The 20,614-nt window shown below is 40.9% G+C and overlaps 2 protein-coding genes across 5 annotated transcripts in view; one reads left to right on the forward strand and one right to left on the reverse strand.

The window, feature by feature from the left end:
* Window positions 1–247: 247 nt before the first annotated feature.
* LOC134219179 (cytochrome P450 4C1-like) lies at window positions 248–1,853 on the reverse strand. The gene has a single exon (XM_062697883.1). The coding sequence runs from the start codon at window positions 1,846–1,848 to the stop codon at window positions 343–345; it is 1,506 nt and encodes a 501-aa protein (XP_062553867.1). The 5' UTR covers window positions 1,849–1,853; the 3' UTR covers window positions 248–342.
* A 15,395-nt stretch (window positions 1,854–17,248) lies between these two features.
* The window catches only part of LOC134220644 (inactive ubiquitin carboxyl-terminal hydrolase MINDY-4B), a 55,907-nt gene continuing 52,541 nt past the window's right edge, over window positions 17,249–20,614 (forward strand). The window contains exons 1-2 of one of the 4 annotated variants that reach the window (XM_062699744.1): window positions 17,263–17,367; window positions 17,799–18,010. In XM_062699744.1, coding sequence (XP_062555728.1) covers window positions 17,957–18,010 — 54 coding nt within the window. In that variant the 5' untranslated portion in view covers window positions 17,263–17,367; window positions 17,799–17,956. Of the gene's footprint in view, window positions 18,011–20,614 lie in introns of all 4 variants that reach the window. The other 3 variants (XM_062699745.1, XM_062699743.1, XM_062699746.1) reach the window with 3 other exon arrangements.

Consider the following 20,614-nt stretch of genomic DNA (forward strand, 5'->3'; position numbering starts at 1 on the left):
CACGGGCGCTACTGCGTCCACAAATAAACTAGTGTTAATAATATATCAAAAGCAGTTCCGTGGTTTCCCTCTTACCGGTTCAATGATAGCCTTAAATAATTTATGATGACATGGTTCAGATATTATATTTCAATATTTTTAATTTTAAAACAAAATCTCAAAGTTTAACGGCACTCATTATATATAAAGCCAATTGAAAATCAATATATGATAACCATTTTATTTGATGTATATTTTATTGCATATATCAGTTTTATCTACATCGTTTACTAACAGCCCTTTTGAGTACCCAACTCACCAACCACTCCAAATTTCAAGTGGCTATCCCATTCAACTGACCCCTCAGTTTCTCGTCACAATCCTAATCGGAATTCCACATTCCGGTCGCAGCACCAAATCCGTTCGCAATTTAACGTCACACGTCGTCTCACTTGGTAGCACCCGATAGTTCGCAATCAGTCGAACTACCGTCATCTTCAGCTGCATCATGCCATATTTCTGGCCGATGCAGTTTCTCGACCCAATGCTAAACGGAATGTAATCGTAGGGACCCCGTGTAATGGCAGCGTCATCAGCAAACCGCTCCGGTATGAATCGTTCTGGATCGGGATAAATCTTGGGATTCCGGTGTACCATGTAAATGGGAATGAATATGTCCTGGCCGGCGGGAATGACGACCCCGTTCAGCTCCGTGTCTTCGGACAGCTTCCTTCCGACGTAGGATATTGGTGGTAGCAATCGAAGGGATTCTTTTACTATCAAATCAAGGTATTTAAACTCTTGGATATTGTTGTAGGTGAGATGGGTTGTTTTGGTGTTCTGGCCTTTCAAGACAGTTAGAATTTCTTCGTACAATTTGTCTTGAATATCTGGATGCCTTGCTAGTTGCATTATAGTAAAGGAAATTGCTGATGATGTCGTATCGTGACCTCCGAACATAAACGTGTCAACTTCCTCGCGAATGTCTTCGTTCGACAAAGGCTGACCATCAATATCCATACAAAGCAGCAGATCCAGGAAAGTTTGTTTCTTTTTAGAAAGCGTACCATTATCCGCATCGTTGTCTTGCTGTCCCTTTATAAGCTGCTCTCGACGTTTCCAAATAACTGCATCCGTAAATTGATGTAGAGTTCGCACTAATCGTCGCTGCTCCCAGGCTTTCGGATGAAGATACCAGTAGAGCTTGGGGAACATACCCAGAAAACTAAAAATCCTCAACAGTATCAATTCCGTCATTCGATTTACATCTCGTACGTACTGATTCTCCGGATCATTTTGGGCATTAACATGAACTCCCATTGCAGTTTCGCAGATACTGTCCAAAGCGTATAACGATACGTAGCTGTAGATGTCGAAAGCGGACCCTCCTTCGTTCCCTCTCAACTTTTCAAGCAGGGTATCCGCATTGCGATTGAACACCTCTACGAACCCTTCCAGTATCTTGAAGTGGAACGTAGGTGTGATGGTTTTTCTTCGCTGAAACCACTTTCTCCCAGACGAAGTGAGTAATCCTTTTCCGAGCCACGGTTCGATGAAGCTGTACGACAGTGACTTCTGAACGGTTTTGGCCATCAAGACCTTCTCTACATTGCGAGGGCTGCTTATGTTGAACTTGAGAGCGTTTCCGATTCCCCAAGTTACAATGTCCGGTCCGAACTCCTCGTGATAGTGAACCATTCGTCGGAATATACCACCAATGTCTTTAGGGAATTGTAGCAGATTTCCGAACAGAAAAGCCGGTTTGGGACCAGAAAAATGCTTGGCAATTTGTTGCAGTTTGCTTCGCCTTGCGAGGAAGCGAGCTACTCCAACCACAACAAGTGCGAGAAACACGGCGAAGTTTAACATGTTGATTCGTTGAAATCAACCAAATAACTGATTCAGGAGACGTTCGGTGTGCTTGGTCTAACATATACTCCGATCAGTCACTAAGCCTCATACAATCAAAGTACGGATTAAGCATTTTTCCAAGTTGTAAAATTTCAAGTGACCTACTTTACGGCACACTTGAGGATTGTTTCCACCGATTATTGAGAGTCGTCTAAGCGGAAGTAATATTATCTTACAATAAGTAATATTATCCATGCATCTTAACAACTAAATCTGGAATTTGATGAAAATAAATTTCAAAAGTCTGGTAATCAAATCAGAAGGAAATAACGAATTTCCGTCTGTAGACGACATCAACAGCATTCGAACAAGTATCCCTTGATAAAAATTAAATAGTGCACAATTAACCCCTTCCCACAAATACAACCGGTAGAAAAAATAAAATTGCGACTTTTGTTATCGATTAGACTGAATTATCAGACACGACAACCGTCAAAAATTTGGCGAGAATTTTAGAATTTCAGCCATAAAAAATGTGGCTGCTCACGGTGACCGGGTCGGTGTCCTAGAAGCAAACAAACAGCCAACGGGCTTCCTATGTACCGCCGGGAAAACGATGAATCACGATAGGTACAAAGGCAAGTGTAGAGCCAAATAGCACGATGGCAATCGACACACGGTGCAAGCTGTTTGCAGTGAATGATTAACCACGAAGTGGTTCTATCTCTAGTTTCCATTCGGGTTTCAATTGCAATTGCAGTGCTGCCAAACGTTGGGCTTCACATTATTGATTTATTGAGCCTTCGGTTAGTATAAAAGTTACTTTTCAAAAACGTGAAGACTATCTGAGTTCAGATCACCAGTTTTATTACTTTGAAATAGACGACAGAGATTTCTTTTCCCCGCTGCTACTGTGCTATGGCTAAAGAATGCTGGACAATTTGCTATGCGTATGGTTGGTACTAGTCGCCTTGCGAGCAAAGGCGTAGAATTGCCAATCTGGAGATGGCGAGTTCGATTCTCAATCCGGTATAAGAAGTTATCGGGTTTGAAATTTTCTCGACACCCTGGGCATAGTGTATCCATTGTACTTGCCACACAAGATACATACTCATGCAATGGCTTTCATAGAAAACCTTTCAATTAAAAATCGAGGAAATGCTAATTCTTGTTATTCTTGTTATACTCAACGTATCCCCGGGCCGTGGCCAATCTACGTTGTATGACATTAGGCAATACGTTTACACTGCTGGCTTAAATTTTCAACGTGACGATTAATTTATAGAACTCATGAAATCAATGTGAACTCGACTCGTGGAAAACTTATTCCAGGTTATCCGAGGCTTGTGATAGACCCTTTATCGCAACGGACCTTTCCATCCACTGACTGGTAGGCTCGAGTGTCCCGTCCTATGCTTCAGACCCATAAGGGGTCCGAAACAGTTCAGTTTCAGGGTAGTAAAATGGTGAGATAATAGAAGATAGAGGAGGAGAGTATGGAGCGGCTTGTTGACCGCTTCCGGCTCTAGCAACTGCTATGGAACCTTTTTATTAGAGAAATGTTTGTAGAGATAGAAACGGTTGGTTTATGTTCATGTTTAGACAGTTCGGGATCGCTACGATAGAGTTTATTATAGCTTAGATGATTTATACTTATGGTAAAAGGGAAATGATTGAAATCCGTTTTCTGGTGATTGTCGCTTCTTGTTTGTAGATTCGTATGTAGATTGATATGATATAGGTACGTGCAGTTTGGGATTAGTGTGATCACGTTGGTTTAAGTTTGGAAACATAAAATAGAAAAGGAGGGAGCAGAATGGGTGGGGAACAAATACCTAACAATTTGACGCAGAAAGATTAAAATAATTAAACTGAATTAAAATAAATCAATTAAATTTACAATTTTGGTCGAACTTGAGTTAAAAATGTGTTCCAAGCGTGCCCACCGAATTAAGTATATTACGAGTACTAGGTTATCAGTACTACTAAATAAAGCTCGTGATTAAAAAATGGAGGTTGGCTCATCAAAATATAATATTATTCTAGATATTCTCTTAAGTATGAAAACTGAATCCTAACTATCCCGAAACTGCTTTCACCATGCTGCCGCCAAGATCACAGCCGCCCCTGCCACTCATAGGCAATGTCCCTCCCACCGCCTTGACAGCCTCCAGAAGTATCTACCAAAATATTTGAGCTAGAATGAATTATTAACATGTCCCGCCATTACATAAAATGATTTGTTCAATCAAAGGCGTCATAGATGCGGGAACGACATCGCCATTATCGACACGAGACAACCATGACACGACAGTGCAACATTGCACCGAATCGGGGACCTCCTAAACTTTTCTATGCAACGCAGAGTTTTACCCTCTCTTGCGCTATGTGATGTTGAAAATAAGCTCCTAAACATTTGATGGCAAAAATAAAAATAAAATTAAAATAATCAAACAAAATTAAAATATTCTAGCTGAATTTGACTATTTTGGTCGAGCATGGGTCAGCCGCCTGACACTCGCGTTGAAAAATATGTTCCATGCGTGCCCCCACATAAAATAATAACGCGTGCTAATCACTAATGATACTAAAAGATTTAAATGGAATTAGGTATTGTTCCCGCTTATCATTTTAGCACCGCCAGGGGGAACTTGGCCGATACCCACTGCACTTAGCACAAACAATTAACCATCATTTGTGATATTTAAACGGAATATTATTGGGAATTCTGAAAAGGCAGACAATCAATGCAGTTAGATTGCCAGGTAATACGTGCACATCGTAGCACTGGTGATGCATCACAATCGTATATATACAGGAGTATATGCACTATATGATGACATTGACCGGAAGATTAGATAAGCATTTCCCCCCAATTAAAAATCGAGGAAATGCTAATGAATGCTAATTTGAAAAACAGGTCATGTTCCAGGTGGAATGTACAGACATTGAAAAAAAAATAATAAGAAAAATAATAAGAAGGAGAAGATGGTTGGAGCATGTGTAGATCGTATTTCACATTGAAAATCGAGTTGGGTATTCATACAGAATCCGTTTCATTTGGCGGGCAGAAGTAATTTTTCGTGAGGAGCTGTCCATAAATCACGTAGACTCTTAAAGGGAGGGGAGTTCAAAAAAGTCTACGTTAGTCTACGAAGGGGGACCGCGGGTATACACAAGGAAGTTATCGATCATTTAGTAATTTGCGTTCGATCATTTAGTAGTTCGTCAATAACTCATTCCAGAAGCTGAATTCCAAAATGTGTTGTACGGTGGACTTCTAGTGCGAAGGGTTTTCTACAACTCTGCCTAATGGTTCGTAATTTGAATTCCACTAGTAACATAGTTGAGTTGAATGTATATAAGAGTATGGGTCTCAAGCCTCCTATAAAAAGGTTGAATTTGGATGGATATGATATCCCTTTGTTACAAGTTTTTGTACGAGAAAGGAAAAATCTTTTCTTCATATCTTTGTGCATTTTAGAAAGGTGCAGAGATTTCGTCCAGCGAGCAAATGTATACTATTCACAAATCTTTATCTGCGTAGACCCCTGGCAGATATATAAATTAGTATCTAACTAGATAAAAATTAAAATCTATGCATTAATTTTCTTTTGAGTTTTGAGTTAGCTAAATACCATAAAACCACGCGGATAAAGTCAATATGAAGTATGCTTCCGCATAATCACATAATTCTTGAATGAAATAAGGTTTTTAACAGAATTTGATTCGGAATATAGAAAAAATCCCACAATTCCTGAATACTTACTTACTTTTATATACTTACCTGATATACAGCTGAACTGATATACAATCGATCAGATTCGGGAGTACATACTCCACGATGAATTCCTTTGAAAGCGGCACAAATACTGTGGTGTTCAGAAAAATATATAAAGCTCTTTTAGTGGAATGTATTCAACCGTCTTAGACGAGTTAAGTACTCTCCATTTAATTCCACCAATTATTTCCGATATGTTTGTCAATGTTTGACACTGAAGTCGACGACACAGTTGTGGTGGTCGAAATACGTATCTGCAAAGATATCAAAAATAATTGGTGGAATTAAATGGAGAGTACTTAACTCGTCTTAGACGGTTGACTGGGGTGTTGATTGATCGCCAATGGTAAACGGGAACGCGGCGATTTATCACAGCCTGCTTCTTCTGTCGCAAAGCAGTTGTTTGACTTTTAAAAAATGAAATTAGAATTGTGTACACAATGTAAAATAAGTTCAGTAAAAAATCCGCGGAAAAAAAATTATAATTTCGTTTCGTAAAATTTCGAATTAAATGGACTTTGATTTCGAAGTCTCGAAGGTAAATAAATATTTTGTTTCGTTTCGTTTCGAATCAACATAAACATTTTAAATTTCGTTTCGTTAGGAAAAAGAGTATTGTCGAATACCCTGAGAAATGGAATTGAATAGGGGGAATGACGGCTTTGGCAGGTTTTGTTATATTATTGGCAGGGGGTTTTTATGACTGACTAGGTTCAAATTTGGCCTAAACATTCTTTGCATATCAAAGAATATTGTGGCCAAATTTCATAAAATTTGGTCGACAAAGACCCCCCTGCCAATAATAGAACAAAACCTGCCAAAGCCGTCTTTCCCCCTAGCTGAATTACTTTAAACGTGGTTGAGGTTCATTATTTTTCCAATCACATATGTTATTTTGTAAAATTTGGAAAAATCTACGTAGACTTCAAAGGGGTGGGAGGGATTTCGGAAAAATATATGAAAGTCTACTAGGGGGATTAACATTGGCGTTAACATTGATTGATCAGTTTGGAACAAGAAGGCGATGTGCACAGCGGGCAAGATGGATCGATCAGGTGGAGGACAATTTGCGGATCCTCCGCAGACTGCGTGGTTGGCGAAGTGCAGCAATGGACCGAGCTGAATGGAGAAGACTTTTATGTGCAGCACAGGCCACTCCGGCATTAGTCTACTTACTTACTTATGGATCCTGTACACCTCCGGTGGTGCAAAGGGCGGACTTGAAAGATCTCCATCCTGAGCGTTGCCCGGCTATCGCTTTAACCTGTTGCCAGGTTAGATTTCGGTCGACTTCTTTTATTTCTTTATTGAGGCTTCGCCGCTATGAGCCTCTGGGTCTGCCTCTGCTGCGATGTCCCGCTGGGTTCCAGTCTAATGCTTGTTTACAGATTTCGTTTCCGCCCCTACGTAGAGTGTGGCCGACCCAGCCCCACTTCTGATCCCGAATTTCTGTTGCTATCGGCCTCTGGTGACAACGACGATGGAGCTCGTTGTTTGAGATCCAGTCGTGAGGCCACCAGGCTCGAATTATATATCGCAGGCATCTGTTAATGAATACCTGCAGCCGTTGAGTGTTCTCCACTGATACACACCATGTTTCGCTGGCGTATAACAGCACAGATTTCACGTTAGAGTTGAAAATTCGTATTTTTGAGCGTTCACTTTTCTGCCTGTTTTTCCAGATATTTCTTAAACTCGCAAAGGCAGCCCTTGCTTTCTCGATTCGTGCGCCTATGTCGATCTTGGTACCGCCGTCTGACGCCATTTGGCTACCAAGATATTGGAAGCTTTCAACATTCTCCACTGGTTGCCCAGCTACTGTGAAACTGGAAGGAGTCACCGTGTTTACATCCAACGATTTGGTTTTCTTGACGTTGATGACTAAACCTGCCGAGGAAGAGCGCTCGGCAAGGTCGTTGAGCTTACTCTGCATATAAGAGCGCCGTTGCGCGAGTAGTTCAACGTCTTCAGCCAATTCGAAGTCGTTTAGGTGCTCCATGGTTATGGGCTGCCATAGCAACCCGCGGTTTGGTTCACGGTCAATCGCACCCACCAGAATCTCGTCGATTACGATGAGGAACAGTAACTGTGATAGAATACACCCTTGCCTCACAACAGCTACGACCCGGATAGGGTCGGACAGGACCCCATTGTGCAGCACTCTACACGAAAAGGCCTCCTACTGTGCTTCGATGAGGCCGATGATTTTCTCAGGAACCCCCTTGCGTCTCAGGGCGCCCCACATATTCTCATGATTGAGACGGTCGAAAGCTTTTTCGTAGTCAATGAATACCAAGTAAAGGGACTCTTGGAATTCGTTGACCTGCTCCAGAATTATGCGGAACGTGACAATATGGTCCACACAGGATCTTCCGGCACGGCATTAGTCTAGTAATAAATAAATAAATTGATCAGTTTGACCATTTTCAACAAATGAACAAATTATTATTTTCTGTTAATATAATCACATTATGTGAAGTAAGTATCATAATCTAGACTAGATTTGGTACTGAGTGCTATAATCTTCGCCTAAATTTGGATAGCTTTAATAGCCAAAATAATAATAATAATAAAGACAACATAATTTTTTTAACTCCTTCACAACATATATAGAGCGTGTCTGCAAATTATCTGAACAGATTTTGAGAGTTTGCTTCACCAGCCCTTAACTCATTTCACAGTATTCGGTGAATTTTACTGAAATCTCAACAGTAGAACTGTTCGGTAATTATTTAACAGATTTTCTGTGTTTTTTTTTCCATTGTTCAACTGTCAAAATCACCGAAAATCAGTAAAATTATTTACCGAACAGTTCTGTTGTTGAGATTTCGGTAGAATTTCACCGAATTCCGTAATTGATTTTAAGTGTGAGGGTTCGTGGTAGCTCAGTAGCTCCATGGGCATAACAACTCAGCAGGCTATAACAAATGTAGATTCTGAGAATACTGGGAGTCATCTCATGCACAAAATCAACTTTAGCCTTTGTGAAAGTTTTTTTTAAGGTTTATTGAACAAAAAGGAATGGCCTTCCATCTTTCCGGATTTTAATTGAATTTATCATTCAATATGATCCATCTTGAAGGCAGCAGCCAGCATAACACCAAATATATCACTGAAACATTTAAAATCATGTCACAATCATCCAAAATGTCTGAAAAGTATGTATTAAAACGTGCGGCCATCGTGATTATTTTCCGACACGGTCGAAGGTGTATAGTTCAGGATACAGGGGTCATTTTGAAATGAAGCTTAATTCATGAAATCCTATTATAATAACAAGCAATCCATACTAGTTTTTAATTTGTTCAAAAATATGATTGCGAACCTGTTTTGTTGTACGGATAATTTGTAGGCACCCTGTAATAATGAAAACTGGAGTTCATAGTTATATTTTGTTACCTCTAAGATAGGTCCCAATCTTGCATATGCTTTGTTTTTATTTTTCGTCGCATATTTACCTTCAATTCCCCTTCCTACTGTATTATTGTATTCCCTAACCTCGACCAAACCGCGAGTCTATCGGTTACCCAAAACTAACCCTATATATAAGAATCATAAAATGTATAGAAAAACATGATTTCTGCTCCGTAACGCTTCATAGCAAATGTGCCTACCAAATAAACGAAAGATTAAAAAAAAATACCTTCAATTGTTGATAATTGTTTTCTACATTTAGTTTAAAAAAATAAATCCTATTCCCTCATCCTATGATACCAATTAAAAAGAAAATGAATTTGAAAAAAAATAAATAAATTTGAATTCAAATCTTTATCCTATACCGTAATACCCCTTGGAATCAACAAGCAAATGTCCCTCCATTCCTACCGATGCCCGTAAGCACCATCTCGCATCATACCAACTGCTGAGAGATGATGTCCATAAGCAATGGGCAATAGGCCAAAATCCGGCCCAGTAGAGGGCATAAAAGGGAGGTTGGAGCAGGATTCGCTCTCTTTTGGTAACAAAAAAATACCGCATCAAGTAGTTCGTGTTTTAACTCGCTTCGATATTCTCCGCAGGAACAAAAAGTCAATGCAGTTTCCGTGCCGCGAGTTGTGTTAGTGGTGAACAAGTAATCCACTTAACCCAGTTACCATAGAGTGACCAGTGATTTTCCGGTCGAAAAGTGCCCGTACACGACCAGTTACCGTGTAACGTGGGACGAAGCATTCCGTGACTCCGTGACAACCCTGTGAGTGAAGCTCGTTTGGTGAAATCGTGAGCCGTCGAAGAACGGTCACCCTATTATCGTCGCTGGTGCTGTCAGTCCAGCCCCGAACCCAAGGTCGACATCGAAGAAGGTGCAACCCTATCATCGAGACTACTCTGTCGACGGGACAACCCTATCGTCATTTGGTAGCCAACCGGTACCGGTAAGATGAAATATCGGTGCATTTCCTAACCATAACTTTACATTCTCGATTCATAAATAAACCAAACCTTAAAATTGAAATTTACTAGTGTTAGAGCACATTTATTTTCAACGCGAGTTCCTATTCTCTCTCTCTCTTCAATTGTTTGTTCGGAGATTTTGCGGAACAAGTGTGGGAATTGAGTCCTCTACAAATTAATTCTCCCGGATAGACCCTGAGAGGGCTAAATTGTAAATAGTACTGTAAATATTTTATTCTAAAAATTAAGTGAAGTGAATTTTCTTTCAATTAGTTAGCAATTACTTAATGAAATCTAACAATTTGTGTGATAAATTATTTATCTTATTTTTTTGGTTAATCCATGCTTAAGAAAATTATTTTGAGCTTTTTAGTGGAAAAGCTGCACTTGTTGTAAGACGAGTTTGTATTATCCCATTTAATCAAGTGGTGGAATTAAATGGGATAGTACACTACAAACTCGTCTTATGACAAGTAATCCACATTGTTTATTAGTGTTAGTTCTTTTAATGTCGCTTTGAAAGAAGTTTGATGAAAAAGATTTTAGTAATATTTTTTTTAATAATCGAGAACAACAGTCTTATACTTTCTACACGTAGCGGTACACGTAGGGGCCCTCCTTAGCCGTGCGTCAAGATGCACGGCTACAAAGCAAGACCATGCTGAGAGTGGCTGGGTTTGATTCCCGGTGCCGGTCTAGGCAATTTTCGGTTTGGAAATTGTCTCGACGTACCTAGGCTTAAAAGTATCATCGCGTTCGCCTCATGATATACGAATGCAAAAAATGTAACTTGGCCTAGAAACCTCGCAGTTAATAACTGTGGAAGTGCTTCATGAACACTAGGCTGCCAGGCGACAATGTTCCAGTAGGGGATGTAATGCCAATTAAGAAGAAAAAGAGCGTAGCAGTACTCGTTTTAAAAATATGAAAAATGCTGTGATTTCACGTACGATAGAAATATTTTCAAAATAAAAAAAAATCAGACACGACATGTCTTCATTGTGTCAGTCAATTATTATGGAATTTTCGTCGAGACTTTTACCGGATTTTTTTCAAAATTTCTTAGAAAATATTTTTAGAGTATTCTTGGCAAATACTTAAAAAACGCCTTGGGTAATTCTTTTTTAATTGTTCTGGAAATTCTTCGGAATTTTTCCTCGGGAAAAATTTGGGATTCTTCCCGGGGAATTGTTTAGATTTTTCTCGGAAGATTCTTCAGGAGATTAATCGAAGTTTCATTTCGAAATTTTTCAAGTCTTAGAAAATTTGTCAGGAAGTTCTGCAGAATTCCTTCAAGAAATATTCTGGAAATGTTGTAGCAAATTCTTCAGAATTTTCCTTATGAATTTCTATGAATTATTCAAATTTCCTCGCAAAATTCTTTTTATCGTTTTTTTTGTGAATTTTTTGAAATTCCTTTGGAAATATTTTTGGAAGTTCCCCAGGTACTCCAACCCGGATGATATGCCCCCTTTCACCTTCCCTCACCCACTGCTGGAGGTACGAGCAGAGCAGGCCCCTCCTGACCGCACAATGTTACGCCCAGTGGCTCTAGTACTTTTTCATCGTTATCCCTGCGGTAAGTGGATCCGTCATACCACGTTTCTCCTAGAAATCAGCTACCTTTCTATACGGTAGCAACCACTACCCTGTGAAGATTTCCACCAACGTTCCTCCTCCTGTGTACATCAAGAGACGCCGTTGGTAAGTGGACTGGGAAGTGTACGAGTGTATCATGTCGATCGCTTGCGCGGACCAACCTTCCTCGTCCTTCACCGATTTCACCAACACGATCCTCGCTGCCGCTCAGCGAGCTATCCCTCAGTCCAGTTGACGTCCTGGCCGTCGTGCACTTCGATGGTGGACCAAGGAAACTCGGCGTGTTGCCAAAGCTAGGCGTAAGGCCTTACGCGCACTAAGAAAGATCGGCACTGACCACCCTCTCAGACTTGATGCCCTGGAATGCTACAAGGAGAATCACCGACAGAGCAAAATAGTCATCAGAAAGGCAACCCGACCAACCCGTCTCAGTCCTCCGCCAAACTTTGGAGTAAACCCAAGCGGCACCATGTAATGGCTATTAAGGATCATTTTCTTAAACTCCACGACGAGTAGGGGAAAAGTTTCGTTGTGTCCATCCCGAAAAACAGCGTAATAATCCGAGATGTATCCAAGTTTAGACCAATCTCCCTAACCTCTTGCGCGTCCAAAACCGTCGAGAGGATGGTCAACCGGCGACTCAGGGAGAAATTGGAAGCAGACGGAAGGTTCGGTCATCGTCAACACGCTTTTCGCCCACGATATAGCATCAGCATATATTTTGCGACTAAAATAAATACTCCAACTAAACAATTAGGAAATTCCCATAAAAAATAGAAAATTGCCAATAAAGAAATCAGGATATGAGCAATAAATAATATAAAATTTCCACAAATAAAACAAAATTTCCATAAACAATTAAAAACTTTCCACAATACAAAAATAAATAAGCACTTTTAAAAGCAAAAATTGCAATTGTAAAAGAAGAATTTTCCATACAAAAAAATAAAATGTAAAATACAACAAAATAAATAGGGGGAATGACAGCTTTGGCAGGTTTTGTTCTATTATTGGCAGGGGGGTTTTTTATGACTGACTAGGCTCAAATTTGGCCTAAACATTCTTTGCATATCAAAGAATATAGTGGCCAAATTTCATAAAATTTGGTCGACAAAAACCCCCCAAACAAAACCTGCCAAAGCCGTCTTTCCACCTATATTTTTTCCATAAAAAAATAAAATTTTTCCACAAAATGATCAATAAAGAGCAATAAAAAAAAAAAAGAAAATTTCCATAAAAAAATATAAAAAAGCAATCAAACTGTGTGGATCTGGATCAAAACTCGGGGGATAGTAAGTACTATTTATCGCTGGGCTTCATCCGTCGGTATTGTAATGAACGCCAGTAAGTGTGTCCGGAGGCACATCTGCAGAAGCTGGCACCGCCCGAGCAGCACACATGTCACACAAAAGTTTCCGTAACATATATGCAACTGAAGTCACATTTAAGTTGCTGCATCCAAATAGGTTTGAATTGTGCTGCTAGGACAGTTAGCAAGACCTCCCATAAAGCTTTGCATGGAAGCTATCCCCAACCGAAAGATTGTCCGGGTGCTCGGAGTCGACCTCAACCGAAAACTCACGTTTCTGCCGCTTTTTTGTCTTTATTAAAAGGATTTGCAGCCCTAGGCTGGCTCATCTCTAGAGGACAAGCTATTATCGACAGCCACTTGCTTTATGTCTCGAGCTAGCGTGTCCTGCATACCGGAATCTCGTCAACAATCTCTCGTCCGTCTTCAACAACTACGTCCGTTTATCCTCTGACCTATTTCCGTCTACTCCTGCAGAAGCTGCATGGGTTGACGCCATCATTCTTTCCTTCCGACATTGGGTTCTGATGGCCATCTGCCGCAAAGCCGCCCTTTTTAGGCTTTCACTTCAGGATAAATCAGGATTCCTCTCCTCGACGAGGCCGACCAGATCCTAAGAAATGTGGTCGGCACCGGTCTCCACCCAGTGGCGCTAGTCTACTGGCACAGAGCGAGAAGCTGGCTAATACGTTTTGACAGGGTCGACCACACCATCCCTAGTAGCACAGTTCAGATCGATTTTGTTGCAGCAACTCCAATGTGACTGGAATTTGGTCGCATATCAGTCGCAGTGACTGGTATGTGACAAGTGTGCTACTCGGGATTGCCACCCGATTCAGAAGTAGATAAAACACTGACGAATTTAGAAGATCTGTTCTAGAAATGTTAAGAACACGGCTCCGAAACCATGAGATTCGAAACATCGACGGATCCATCTCCATCCGCAGAGTCGATTTAGGAGGCTCCGGATCCGAACTAAATAAATCAGAGAGTCTAGCCAGTCAGTCATTTTTGTCGCCGCTACGGTCCCGGCTAATAATCCGATTATATTCTTCACGGATACAGCCAGTGTCGTCGCCGCCCTCCAGAGTAACACATCCATGGATCCAAAGAATTCTCGATGGCATGGCGCCAAATACTTGCTTCGCCTGGATCCCTGGGTATTGTGGCACCAAGGGTAATGTAAATACCGATACCCTTGCAAGCATTGGACATGACGGACTCCCCTACTCCCGCCCCGAAGGTTTAACACGGAGTGAACTGGCTTAGCAGAAAGAACAGACAATCGTCAGCTGCGATTTCTCCTTTAAAAGCGTGAATACTGTAAATTAGAAATTATATCCCATGTCATATCAGCCATAGGTCACATTTAATAATAATTCAACAGAATGTGATAAAAGTGATCGCGCTCAGACAGAAGGATATATTCGTGAGTGAGGATTTTCAAGTGGAATATTTTGGAATATATCTGTTCCCACATTGTAAATTTAAACGAATGCCAGCGGAATTGTTTTTAGTTTAGTTTTTTTGCAGCCCTAGGCTGGCTCATCTCTAGAGGACAAGCTATTATCGACAGCCACTTGCTTTATGTCTCGAGCTAGCGTGTTCTGCATACCGGAATCTCGTTAACAATCTCTCGTCCGTCTTCAACAACTACGTCCGTTTATCCTCTGACCTATTTCCGTCCACTCCTGCTGAAGCTGCATGGGTTGACGCCATCATTCTTTCCTTCCGACATTGGGTTCTGATGGCCATCTGCCGCAAAGCCGCCCTTTTTAGGCTTTCACTTCAGGATAAATCAGGATTCCTCTCCTCGACGAGGCCTACCAGATCCTAAGAAATGCTGTCGGCACCGGTCTCCACCCAGTTGCGCGATTCTACTGGCACGGAACGAGAAGCTGGCTAATGCCTCCTGCCAGGATCGACCACACCGTTTCCACCCAGTTCAGAAGTAGAGAAAACACTGACGAATTAAGAAGACCTGTTCTAGAACTGTAAGGAACACGGCTCCGGAACCATGATATCCGGTACACCGACGGATCCGTCTCCAGCCACGGGGTCGGTTTTGGAGTCTCCGGACCCGTTCTAAATAGATCAGAGAGTCTAGCCAGTCAGTCATTTTTGTCGCCGCTACGGTCCCGGCTAATAATCCGATTATATTCTTCACGGACACAGCCAGTGTCGTCGCCGCCCTCCAGAGTAACACATCCATGGATCCAAGGAATTCTCGATGGCATGGCACCAAATACTTGCTTCACCTGGATCCCTGGGTATTGTGGCACCAGGGGTAATGTAAATACCGATACCCTTGCAAACATTGGACATGACGGCCTTCCCTACTCCCGCTTCGTCCCGCTGGCCGACGTTTAAAGGTAGATAAGAAGTGTCGTCGGCTGAATTGGGCACAGATTTGGAGCAGCAACAACTCACTACCGTTAAGGAAGGTTTAACACGGAGTGAACTGGCTTCGCAGAAAGAAAAAAAGAAAAATCGTCAGCTGCGATTTCTCTTTTAAAAGCGTGAATACTGTAAATTAGAAATTATATCCCATGTCATATCAGACATAGGTCACATTTAATCATAATTCAACAAGATAGTTTTCGTTGTTCAAATATGATAAAAGTAATCGCGCTCAGGCAGAAGGATATATTCGTAAGTGAGGATTATCAAGTGGAATATTTTGGAATATATCTGTTCCCACATTGTAAATTTAAACGAATTTCAGCGGAACTAAAAACAGGGAAGTTGTTTTGAATCCAATTTCCAGCAAAATACATACAATTTGCAGCTGCTTCAATTAAAAAGTGTGACATAGGGGGAATGAGGTGTTGAAAATGGCCAATGTTCACGTTACGTAATTAAAGGATCTTCCCCTATGGAAATTCGAAAACATTTTACAGAATTTCCCATGGAAATTCAGTTTAATATTCCGTGAATAGTCAGAAAATATTTTCCTAAATATTCAAAAGGATTGCAGGAGATTAAAAAGAGTTTCTTGTGGAAAGTCAATACCATTTCACGTGGAAATTAAAAATAATATTTCATGGGAAATCTGAATAATTTCCTGTGAATTGGAGCTTGAGCTTGATTGACTGCTCGTAGTTGCTACTCCATTATGACCAGATCAGCTGTTCTTGCACAGGGAACCAACAGATGTTTGCTTGGGACTAGCACACATCTTCAATGTGCAAGTACTGGTGATCTCATTTGCTAGGTCATACTGGTGCCTGCCACGTCAGAATGCAAGTCAATGTAGGGAAGGGGGAGGAAATGATGATGCAATCACTCGCTCACTGCAAGCCGAATATACCTCTGCACTTGCCTCGAGTTTATGCGGAGTTTGTTGGAATTTTTTGGGTTTGGATCGAGAGGCAGAGGTCCGTCTTGGTTAACGAGCTGCCAATGTGATAGATAGGAGAATGCAACTGATGGAATTTCTAATTGGATGTAGGAAACGAGCTTTTTAGTTCATTTCCAATTCTAGCAGGTTACTGCTAGAATATTCAAGTTGAAGGTATAGGAATAGAAATGGAAACGGTATGGAAGTCCATTTCCAGTTCTAGCGATTGCTAGAACATGAGAAATACAGAGAAAGATACAAAGTAGGAGAATGGAACGGACCTGGGATTGAACCCTCCTGCGTATAAGGCAGAAGCAGTAGCCATATGACTACCAAGCCCGGTTAACACTGAATAATTTCCTGTGAATTGGTGAGAAAAAGTAAAAAAGAATGAAATATAAAGAATAAAAACTAGAAAAGAACTATTATTAAAAGCAGAAAATATAGGTATAGATGATTCTTTTAGGTTTCATGCAAATATAATTTCGTTTGATTTTATCGGTTTTTACGCGAACCGTACCGCGTAAATCCAAACCACATGAAAAACAACCGCGTAAGGATCGATGCCCACGTAGCGTCTTTTCAACGCTGCATGCACGTGGTGTCAAAAAGTCGCAGGTGTGCTCCAGGAAAAAAAAACGGTAACGGAGCGTCCGCTGATGCACACTTGCGTTATTTTAACGCGCTGCGTACAAGGCGTTGAGAAGGCGCTACGTGGGCATCGGCCGTAAATCGGCCCAAAATCCGCATTAAAAAACGCGCAAATAACTATTTTTGATCATCTATATCAGAATTCGCCAGTTTACAATTGGCGGAAAATTAGAAACCTGGCAACAACAGCCCTTCGTGCCTTCTTTTCTATAACTATTCACAATTCACGCCGAACCAAAAATCATAACAACCCAACGATTGTTACGAACGAAAGTCCTCACAGCTCGTGCCCTGGCCAGCCACTCATAAAATGCTCGTTTCACGCCAATTTTCACACCATTCGGTCGGAAGAACTCCATTCAACCACAAGTCACTCTTCGACGGACCGGGAAAGGTCCCAGCCGGTTGCCCAAGTGCCCTTGTTTGTTCTGAACTGGAAGCGAGCGCGAACGTCTTTGGGAAGAGGTAGTCGCACGCGGTCTACAACCCCAATTCAGACACCTGCTTCAGCAGTAGGTATCTGCTCGGTGTTCTCCTTTTTTAATTTGATGCGCGCCTCGCGGTAGACAACATGTGCATCGTTCGCGTGTCCAGTGCAAATATTTAGGAGATGGTGTCGAGCGATAAAAAATTGGTTTGCAGTGAAAGTTTTTCGTTCGACTTTTTAAACGTCGATTCCGCAGAGTGAAATATCTGGATTAGACCTATTAGCAAGAAAGTTTTTCGCCTAGTTTTTGATCGGGCAAGTGATTACGGTTTATTGTGCGATTGCGATAGATTTTAGTATGGAGGCACACCACAAATCACAGTGTGAAGCGGATTGCATGCATTGAGGTGTAGCGTGATTGTGAAGGGGTGAATCCAAGTGCAAGCCAATCAAGATTTTAATTCGTTAGATAATGGAAAGTAATCGAAGGTCGTGATTAGTACATAACAACATTCAAATTTATTAGTGAAACGGTTGCTTACAAAAATTCCAATAGCGGTGTAAATTCCTATTGTCGGTGGGCTTATCGGGAGGGAAGATCCCATAAGCAAAAATTGCTGTAGAAAAATGTCAAAGCTGAAACTTGTCGGCGGAAGGCCAATCACCATGGACGAGGCCATAGTAAGTGTGGTTACAACCAATTCAGCTAAATCAATTACATCAATTACAAGTAAAAATAAAATAGGTGGCCTGTGTAATGGTGACATTGCAAATATAGTTTCGACATGTTATTAATAGACCTTTCAACTCTAAATTCTTATTGTAAAGGTTCACAGTTATTTTTTACTAGTGCAGACTAAAAGCTCACAAGTTCAACTTAAATGTGGGCAAGACCGAATCCTTTCCGATTTTCAAATTTAGCGACATCGTAAATGAAAAACGATTCGTCCGATTTGAACGCGGTTTGAATATTCGAATTCTTTACATTTATTTCTTTAATAAGAAACTGTATTATTGTGCCTTAGGGTCTCGAGTAGCCTTGCGTAGTAGTCTCCAGCAGTGTTGGGAGAAACTTAAAATCTCAAAACTCATGAACGATTCAAATCAAACGTGAGTTGAACCGCGTCCAACTCAGCACCTTAAAAATCATGACTGAATCATCGTAGGTTTCCTTTTGTTCGCCTTCGTAAATTAACAGTAAATAAACGTTTAACACATAGGACAATGGATACCCTTGCGTGTGTAGCAATAAATTGCCCCCAAATTGATTTTTATCACTTTTTGGAGCTAAATGATTTTTTGGGAAATGAGTGAAATGATCCGTTTTAGCATGAAAAACTCAGACGTGATGCATTCATTTAAACTCGCAAAACGAGTTAGTTCGCGCGGGAGCGCTCAATGATTGAGTTTTATGAATGATTTTACCAACACTGGTATCATGTAGAAAAGGCGTAGATTACCAATCCGGAGACAGCGAGTTCGATTCTCGTTCCGGTCTAGGATGTTTTCGGATAGGAAACTTTCTCGACACCCTGGGCCTAATGTATCCATTGTACATTACTCATGCAATGGCGGGCATAGAAAAGCTTTCAATTGATAACTGAGGAAATGCTAATAGAATACTATGATGAATCGCAGGCCATGTAGAAGATTATTGTGCAGTTCTGGTTGGAATTGAAATCAGCTGGTAACAAAATTCAAAGGCTAATAGTCTTCGTCTGAACAATGTTCACTTAAATATCTATCTATATACATAAAAATGAATGTCTGCCTGTCTGAACCTTAATATAGACTCGGAAACTACTGAACCGATCGGCATAAAAAAATGTATGCAGAGGTTTTTGGGACCGGGTAAGCTTTTTAGGATGATTCGAGGCCCCTCCTGTGGAAAGGGGGCTCCCATACAAATGATACACCAATTTCTTCATAAATCGAGAATTAATCAAGCAAATGGAACCAAAACTTGCATGTGGAGGTTTTGGATGGGAAGATATGTTTCTGTGATGGTTCGAAACCCCTCCCCCTTCTGGAAAGAGGGGCTCTTATACAAATGAAACAGAAATATCGACACAACTCGATAACTAATCAGAGTATAAATCGATTTCAGGCGAAACAAGGTTCGTCGGGTCTGCTAGTATAAAATAAAAGTAGGCAGTCATTACTGTACGAAGGATGTTTGTCTCTGGATCTAATCTTAGAGCAGGAAAAAGCTTAAAGAGGTGTCATATCGCAATTTAATGTTCGCAGGCAATTCCTCAATTGAACCGTTATTAGCAAAATGTGCATATTCACTTGATTTACCCGTTTCAGTCTGGGCTAGTACCTATCTAAGATTAAAAGACAGGGACACCGTCTTCGACCAGAGGTCGTACAGAATGAACACTTAACACCTAGCATGAGACAACAGACATGACACATAACACCCAGTGGACCAGTGGAGATTTTATCGATCATGGAAATTTTCCTCCTTACCCGGGCGGGAATCGAACCCACACTCCATAGCACATGCGTCTAGACGATTGACGTCGCTATCCGCACGGCCACGAAGCCCACTAAAATGATGGTCGTACACTCTGTGTTGTCCGGAGCAAAACCAAACACGCTTAAAATGAACTACTCAAAATTGAGTCGAATCCGACTCATTTTCATTAAAAACGAGACAACTCAAAATTTGAGTAAAAGATACTACTTCAATAAAATGATGATTTCGCGAAAGTTAAGCTTGGCCTTCCATCAATTTTTAATACGACAGATGCGAATCAAGTTTATCTATCTATCTAAGTGCATTTTACGACAAACAGACTCCTAGTTTAAGTGCAATCATCATTTTATTGAAGTAGTATCTTTTACTCAAATTTTGAGTTGTCCGTTTTTAATGAAAATGAGTCGGATTCGACTCAATTTTGAGTAGTTCATTTTTAGCGTGAATGTAAAATCTTTTTTCAGGTCACTCGTTCTCGGGCCGCTAGTCGCCAGCCTTCCTGCACACCAGTCACACGTGCATCTTCCTCGATTCCACACAGCCAGCGAGTGCGGTGTCTACCCCGGAGCCGACGCACACTGGTTCCAAAATTCCCCAGAACGTGCGGTTTTTTTTAATTTTAGACCTGAAAACGACATTTCAGAGACATGGTACCTTCCGAAGAGTTGAAGGATCTTACTTCCTTTTATAAGAAAACATCAATGTTCTGTTTACATGGAAGGTCGGTATGGAATAAAAAATTCACGCAGAAGTACAAAACCAGTGAGGACAACCAATGCTTGCAATTGTAGTACAGCGACTCT

This window comes from Armigeres subalbatus, chromosome 3 (genome assembly GCF_024139115.2).
Source record: "Armigeres subalbatus isolate Guangzhou_Male chromosome 3, GZ_Asu_2, whole genome shotgun sequence".
Lineage (NCBI taxonomy): Eukaryota > Metazoa > Arthropoda > Insecta > Diptera > Culicidae > Armigeres > Armigeres subalbatus.

Coding starts and splice junctions, on each gene's coding strand:
- LOC134219179 (XM_062697883.1), bottom strand. CDS start 1,848: ATGTTAAACTTCGCCGTGTTTCTCGCACTTGTTGTGGTTGGAGTAGCT.